We start from the raw sequence: 7895 nt of genomic DNA, 5'->3' as shown, positions 1-7895 counted from the left end.
TTCCACCATTACAGTGTCATACATAAGAGGTTCACTGCCCTAAAAAATCTCCTACCTTCACCTACTCAACCCTGCTTCCTTTCTCCCTGAACCTCTGTCAATCACTGATCTTTTATTATCTCTGTAATTTTGCTTTCTCCAGAATGCCATAGAACTGGAATCGTACGGTATGTAGCCCTTCAGAATGATGTCAATAATTTGAGTCTTTCTTTCTTCTTGGTCAGTCTAGCAAACAGTGTATCAATTTTGCTGACTTTTTCTTTTCTTTTTTTAAACATATTTTTTATTTTAAAATTGTGGGATTACTCGGAAGGCTGAGGAGGAAGGATCGCTGGAGCCCAGCAGGTCGAGACTGCGGTGGCCGGAAGTGGCCACTGCACTCCAGTCTGGGCGACAGAGTGAGACTCCAACTCAAAAAAAAAAAAAATTGTGGGGTACAGTTAAGGGTTAGGTGTACAAATATGCATCGTTCAGGCACCCATGTTGATACGGGGTGTCCCCCCGTCCCCAGACAGATGTTGACTACCGTTAATCCCCCCACCCTTGCCCTCCCTGTCCTCCCCTCCATAGTTTCCCACCACTGTCTTTCCTCTTCTTATAGTATTACGATAGGTGTTCAAGGTCCACTTATGAGTGAGAACATGTGATACTCAGATCTTTGTTTCTGTGAGAGATCATTCAGTATTATAGACTCTAGTTCCATCCAGGTTGCTGCGCAATTCATGATTTTGTTCTTTTTCATGGCTGCATAGTATTCCATCGTGTATATGTACCACATTTTTTTAATCCAGTCCTCTTTTGATGGACACCATAGTTGCTTCCAGGTTCTTGCTATTGTGAACAATGCTGCGATAAACATACGTGTGCAGGTATCTTTTTGATAGAGTGATTTGAGTTCTTCAGGGTATATTCCCAGTAGGGGGATCGTGGGATCATATGGGAGGTCGACATTTAGAGCTTTTAGGAATCGCCACACTGCTTTCCATAGAGGTTGCACTAGTTTACACTCCCACCAACAGTGTAGAAGTGTTCCCTTTTCACCACATCCTCTCCAGCATCTCTTATTTTTTGAGTTATTGATAATGGCCATTCTGACTGGAATTAGGTGGTATCTCAGTGTAGTTTTAATTTGCATCTCCTTGATGATTAGTGAGGCAGAACATTTCTTCAGGTGTTTGTTGGTCGCTCGTATGTCTTCTTTTGTGAAGTGTCTGTTCATATCCTTTGCCCACTTCGTAATGGGGTTGCTTGTTTTTTTCTTTTTAGCACGTTTGAGTTCCTTGTAGATCCTTTGTCAGACATGGAGTTGGCAAATACTTTTTCCCAGTCTGTGGGCTGTGTCCCTGCTCTCTTGATGGTTTTTTTGGCTTTGCAGAAGCTTGTTGGTTTAATGGGGTCCCACTTTTTCCAAGAACATCTTTTTGGGTGCATCTATTTTCTCTACTCTATTTTGCTGCCTATCTCATTTATTTCCTCTCTAATATTTATTGTTTCCTTTCTGGTGCTTGTTTGTGTTGGTTTGCTTTTTTTAGTTTCTAAATCTTGAAGGTTAGGTTATTATTGATTTGAGATTTCTCCTTTTTAATGTAGACATTTACAGCTCTAAACTTCTGAATGCGGTTCTTGCTGTATTCCATAACTTCTGCTTTATTGCATTTTTGTTTTTGTTCAATTCAAAGTATTTTCTGGTTTCTGTTGTGATTACTCCTCTAACCCACTGGTTATTGTTATGCAATGAATTGTGCCTCCTCCAAAATTCACATGTTGATGTCCTAGCCTCCGGTACCTCAGACTGAGACTGTATTTGGAGATAGGGCCTTTAAATAGGTCGTGAAGTTAAAATGAGGTCATTAATCCAATCTGACTTGTGTCCGTATGAGTAGAGGAGATTGGGCACACAAAAAGAGACAGTTTGTGTGAATATGCAAAGAGACATGACCATGTGAAGAGGCAGCAAGTGGACAGTCACCTGCCAGCCAAGGACAGAGGCCTCAGAAAAAACCAACCCCGCTGGTACCTTAGTTTTCAATTTGTAGTCTCCAGAAGTGTAAGAAAATAAATATCTATCAGTCAGTAATATTTTGTTATGGACGCCTTAGCAAATGAATTCACTTCCTTAGGAATATATTGTGTAATTTCTATATTTTTGCAAATTTCCCAAATTTTGTTCTTGGCTTGTCAATTCATTCCATACTGGTCAGAGAACATGCTTTGTATGAGTGCAATCCTTTTGAATATTTTCAAGTTCATTGAGGGGTGTTTTGTGGTCTAACATATGGAGAAAAAAATATATCCTGGAGAAGCTTCTATGTACACCTGAAAAGACTACTTATTGTGATGGTTTGAGGTGGGGTGTTCGATAGATGTCTGTAAGATCCAGTTATTTTAGAGTGTTGTTCTAGTTTTCTCTTCCCATATTGATCTTTTGTCTCATCTATCCATTTTTGAAGGCGAGGTGAATAAATCTGCTGGGGCTACCATGGACTGGGTAGCTTAAACAACAGAAATTTATCTTCTCACAGTCCTGGAGGCCAGGAGAACCAGGTGAAGGGGCCCGAAAATGTGTTTTCTTGTGATGGCCTCTTCTCTGTGAGCGTGCAGAGATCTCTCATGTCTCTTCCTCTTCTTGTAAGGACACTGATCCTATGGAAAGAGGGCTCTACCCCTGTGATTTCACCTTAAGTGCCTCCCTGATGACTCTAACTACAAATATAGTCACATTGGGGGTTGAGATTTCAACATATGAATTTGGGAGGAGCAGACAAAAGTCAGTCCACAACATGGGGTATTGGAGTTCCTAACTACTATTGTAGAACTGCCTACTTCTTGACTTCTCCCAAGGCCAAAGGTACAGAAGTTGGTGCTTCCGGAGAGTGGTTCAGACGAGAATCGCTCCAGCAAGGGAGAGACTTGTTGGTGAGAGCCTTACACAGGGACCCAGTGGGCAGCTCACTGGCCCTTACTTCTGTGCCCTGGTCCATGGTGGTCTCTCACTGGCAGTACAGAGCCTTCCCTTCCCCAGCCCATGTTTGAGGGTCTCCCCTCAGGCTAACTTCTGTGAACCTGAGCTGTCTCTGCTCCATGTCCTCAGGCTAAAGGACCCGGTTGCATGGCGGGGAGGCAGGTGTGTGTGGAAGAGACCCAGGACATGGCCCATACTCAGGCTGACCTGTCAGTGGCCAGAGCTTAGGAATTTCAGAGAGGAAACTAGGAATTTAAATTCAAGACATAGAGCTAAGAACAACAACAACAACAGACCACAGAAAACTAGGATTCTTTGCCACCTGCAATTTTGCTGCTTCATGAGAGCTTGTCTTTCAAGCAGTCAAATATTGGAATCCTGTGTCTTCAAAAGCCCAGAGAGATGCCCCTTGGAGGCAAAGTTCCTATCAGTGGCTCTGGTTACATGAACTGTCAGATTTACCTTTCAGTATCACATTCCCCTGAACTTCTTGATTGTTTATATTTGGGAGGGGGTGGATGCATTGTTTCCTCTCAGCCCTGCTTTGGAAATCGAGTCCTGGTGAAGGGTATCCAGTGGAAGGATGAGAAGTTGAGAGAGGAGGGGATGCAGGTTATGTTCTCAGGCAGGGCCTCTCTCCCATGGATGGCACTGTTGGCATATGGGGCTGGCCCATGCTTTGTGTGGTGGGGGAGAGGCTGCCCTGAGCATCGCAGGTGGTTCAGCAGCATCCCTGGCTTCTTCCTACCTATTAGACGCCAGGAGCACCACCCCTGTCGTGACAACCAGAAAGAACTCTGGATTTTTTTTTTCCATGGGGGCATGGAAAACATTTTATTTATTTATTTCACTTTAATTAAGATGACTTTTAATTTACAAAATTTCTCATTTCAATGTGATAAAGTGCATCAGATGTTTCCTGTAGTATTTCAAATCGTGTGTTTCGTTACAGAAACTTGTTTATCCCAGGGTTAAAAGAGAATTCTTTCATATGTTATCCTGCGGAAATTGAAACTTGTTGAGATTCCAGATATATGTCATCCTTAGATAACTAACCCTTGACAGACTGTGTACCTCAGTGCTATTTAGAAGACAAACTGGATAATGAATCTTCTTAATCATTGTAAAACATAATCCTCACATGTATTGCTGCCTTTCCTTAATCCAATAAAAAAGAAATTACATGAATACAAGAAGCAGCATTGTGCTGTAGGATTAATTATTCTCAGATACCAAGATAAAAGTAGGAAGAGTCTGGCTGCAAAGCAGATGAAAGAGTTCAATCAAATCTTTGCATTGGCTAAGATCAGAAAATAACTCTAGATGCTTTTCAGAAAAGCAAATAACTCGATATCCGCTTTTGACAATCTGCATCTTTCTATACAGGTTGACGGGCAGGCAAGGATCACACAGGTTTGTAGGAAAGTGATTTTTAGCACCATTTCTATATGATACCAACTCAGTAGGCACATTAAGTCCAAGAGAGAGATGAGGCACTGGACTTCTTGAGAGTTAAGGAGCTCACACTTGATGGATCTTGGAGAGGAGACGAGCAGTCATGGGTGAAGGAGCATGGGTTTATAAGTGAGCAGGCCGAGGCAAACCATTGCTAGACTCTGGATGTATCCACCCCAACATTACCACTGTCTTCTCGATGCTCTTCGCTTTCAGGGGACTCTGCCACCTACTGTCAAATTTAAAATGAAGGAGAGGGAGGCCTTTGGTTTTGGAGTATCGGTGTTCGGGCTCTCTCCACGGCCTGATATCAGGGTTCTTTGGGAGACTCTGCACGATTGCAAATACGGCAAGAACTTGAAAGTTCATCCTATGACCACTCAGACAAACCACTCTTTAAAGGAGCTCATCAGTGACAGCATGTGATCCAAGAGAGTCAATCCCAGGTGACCATAAAAAAGTTGCTTTCGTAGCTGAAACAGGACCTCCTGTAAAAACTGGCTCCAAGAAAAAGAAAGAAAAATGGGGGCAGAGGGAAGAGGGAAAGAAGAAAGAAGTCATCACCAGATCCAGTAGCTGGCATAAAAACCAAACCCAAATCCTGTAACCCAGACAGCAACGAACACCCTCTCAGCTGAAAACCCCTAGGACTCCCTGGAAGTGTCTGTCACCTCCACCTCAAATGATAAAGGCACTTTTAGTCCAATTACAAAGTGAGGCTTGAGTTCCTCTGAATGGAAGATAAAGACCCTGTTTTATAAAAGTGTCATCACAACAAGGAATGGCCAGGAACACAGTGTCACTGTGAACATTCAACTAGCAATGCTTATACCGATGTGTACTTAGCAAGTATTTCTAGGTAACTTTCCTTTTCTGGGTTATGAGAGTGTCTTTTGTTTTTTGTTTGTTTGTTTGTTAATGGATAGGTAGTTGCATAGTGCTGGGGTACATGTGATAATTTGATACAAGAATGTGTAACAATAAATCCGTGTGATTGGGACACCCATCACCTCAAACACCTAGCACTTTCTTGTGTTGGGAACATTGCAAATCTTCTACCTACTCTGAAATGCACAATAACTTATTGCTAACTGGAGCCACCCTATTGTGAGTGGAGCCCGGATGTCGGAGGGGCTTCATGAACCCCAGGAGCTACATGAGTATCTACTGGGTACCTGCACGATGCCAGGGAGGGATGTGACCCTAAGTCTTCCCCATGTAGACAAAAGATGTCTGAGCGGGGTACTCAACCACAAAGAAACATGGCAGAGATCGGGAACATTTTTGTGAATAGAGTCACTCATTTTCGGACACGTTTATTGACAAGCATGTTTTGGCCAAACGCTTGCCTTTAAGTGCTGTGGGCTGAACAGTCTGGGGACGCCTGGGGCCCAGCAGTAGCTGGTGTGAATTCTGATACCCAGTGACAATTGGGACAGCGATGGAACAGAGGGGGGGCATGAGGGATCATGGCGAAGAGGCCAGCAGGCCCAGCAGCCATAACGGACACTGGCATCCAGGGGTGGCAGAAGGGTAGAACCCCAGGGGGCATGGCAGGATGGTCCGCCATAGGCTCGTTGGAGGGAATCTGGGTAGGGGGCAGGGTGAAACAGACAAAGAGGTGGTCTTCAGGCGCACGGACGTCTGCCCGCAGAGTCCCGTGAGCCTGGCTGCACTCTGGCTGCCCGCCGGATGGCTGGATTACTGGAGCTTCCCCGTTCATCACGGTGGGCCCCGGTGCCGTCATGGGAACTACTGGTGGAGCAGAAGCACTCCTGAGTTGGGCGGCGCGACCATGATGTACCTGGTTCTTCGGTATCTCCTGGCTATCCTCATTTGGAGACGTGCAATCATCTTGTTGCTCCATGGCCACAGATGCCAGATGGGATTCCGCAACTTCTGGCTTGCTCCCCACGGGTTTTGATGTTGACTTCTGGGCCACTCTTCTCTTCAGCCTCACCAGGAGGTGAGGGGAGTCTCTTTGGAAGTAGGGATTGTGGAAGAACTGTATCTGCCATTCAAAGCGTCAAAGAAAAGGAAACTCCCAGTCACAAGTGTGGGCTGCAACTGCTAACCATCTACATTCTGTGCAAGACAACTTTAGCGGCCCTGGGAGGCCTTTGTGGCAACGATCACAGGCCCCAAAGGAAGCTGGACCAGGTTTTACATCTTCAAGATTCACCAGTTTATATTGGGTGTTTCTCCCTTGGAAAATGCTTCAAAATAGCAAATTAGAGCATGCACAAGGCCCGCGAAAAGGGACTCTGAAGTTGCAGACTGAAAGCGTCTTCTCCAAATGTTGGGGGGGGGGGACACTGGTATTGTAAGGGGAAAGGACCCTCACATCTGCCTACATTGCTGTGTAAAGCATTCTGGAGTCACGGGGACACATGAACTGCCAGGTGACATTATTGTCCCTGAATAGGAGAACATGCAGGCAGTGACTTAACAGCTGTGATCTTTTATGGACTCAAGATGGGCGTTCTCCCGGTAGGAACTCTTGGTTAATGTCCTCACCACCCGAAGGGAGACACAGGCACGGGAATAGTCCCATACCCCACCCGGGGTCACCCACTAACCACGAGGTAGTCCTGGGAATTACACGTGACCCAGCCCCAGAGCCCACCGACTTAGCCCCTTGAGCGGCTTGTCCCCCATTTACCTTGTCTGGTCTTTTTGCAGTGGATGAGTTGGTGAAGCTGAGGGAGGGGTGGCGTGGGTGCTTCCTGCTGAAACCATAGAGTTGCAGCTGGCGGAAAAAGCTCTTCATTCGCCCCGACTCAAACACTTTGTTGGGACTGGTCCTATCCAGAATCTCCTTTTGGAACAGGCTTTCATTGATCCCTATACAAGTCCCGTCGTCATCCCACCAAATCGATGAAAACTGACTACTGTTGACAAGTCTCCACAGCTTCCTGGGGAAGGGGAGGGAGATGAGATCGCCCTCTCCCCCGGGGGGGACGTCACAGTCAGGGTGCAGCCTTCCAACATTCTCCTGGGTCAGAGCCTGGAAAGCAATGTCATTAAGCAGCAGCCTGAAGTCGGGGTACCCGGCTGACACAGAGTAGCCCCAGGCGTGGGACGGGCCTGCCGGATACAGGTCAATCGCTGGGTCCCTTGGGGAAGCCCTGGGATCTGGAGGGAAGGGTGTCGTTTCGAAGCCATGGCCCTGGCCTCTCGAATCGCTGTCCCCACATGCAGCCATCCTCAGGGATGGTCTCTCCCTCGTTCATGTGAACCTGGGAGTGCTGCGAGGCCGCTGCACTCCGTAGTGATGCCTGGACATCACAGTGGGGTTCAGGTTGCCCAGCAGTGACATCACAGCACACCCAGCAAGTGACCTCAGGAGGGGCCAGGCAGATGAGTGACCTGTCAGCAAGTCAACATCTGGGTCCACACAGTCATTTCATTAATCAGTATTTTTTATTATGGTTTTGTGGGGTACAGTTAAGGGTTAGGTGTACAATGACGTTTCATT

The 7895-nt window shown here is 46.1% G+C and overlaps 1 protein-coding gene across 1 annotated transcript in view; it reads right to left on the bottom strand.

Annotated features, from left to right (window-relative positions):
- Positions 1-5768: 5768 nt before the first annotated feature.
- LOC103266181 (heat shock transcription factor, X-linked-like) overlaps positions 5769-7895 on the bottom strand; it is a 2798-nt gene continuing 671 nt past the window's right edge. Inside the window, exons 2-3 of the mRNA XM_008063817.2 lie at positions 7080-7641; positions 5769-6428 (exon numbers count right to left, since the gene is read on the bottom strand). Of these exons, the coding sequence (XP_008062008.2) occupies positions 5769-6428; positions 7080-7641 (1222 nt within the window). The remainder of the gene's footprint in view (positions 6429-7079; positions 7642-7895) is intronic.

Source organism: Carlito syrichta, unplaced genomic scaffold (assembly GCF_000164805.1).
Source record: "Carlito syrichta isolate Samal-C Ts95f unplaced genomic scaffold, Tarsius_syrichta-2.0.1 Scaffold99423, whole genome shotgun sequence".
Lineage (NCBI taxonomy): Eukaryota > Metazoa > Chordata > Mammalia > Primates > Tarsiidae > Carlito > Carlito syrichta.
Note: the sequence above shows the minus strand (reverse complement) of the source record. Positions and strands in the feature narration are given on the sequence as shown.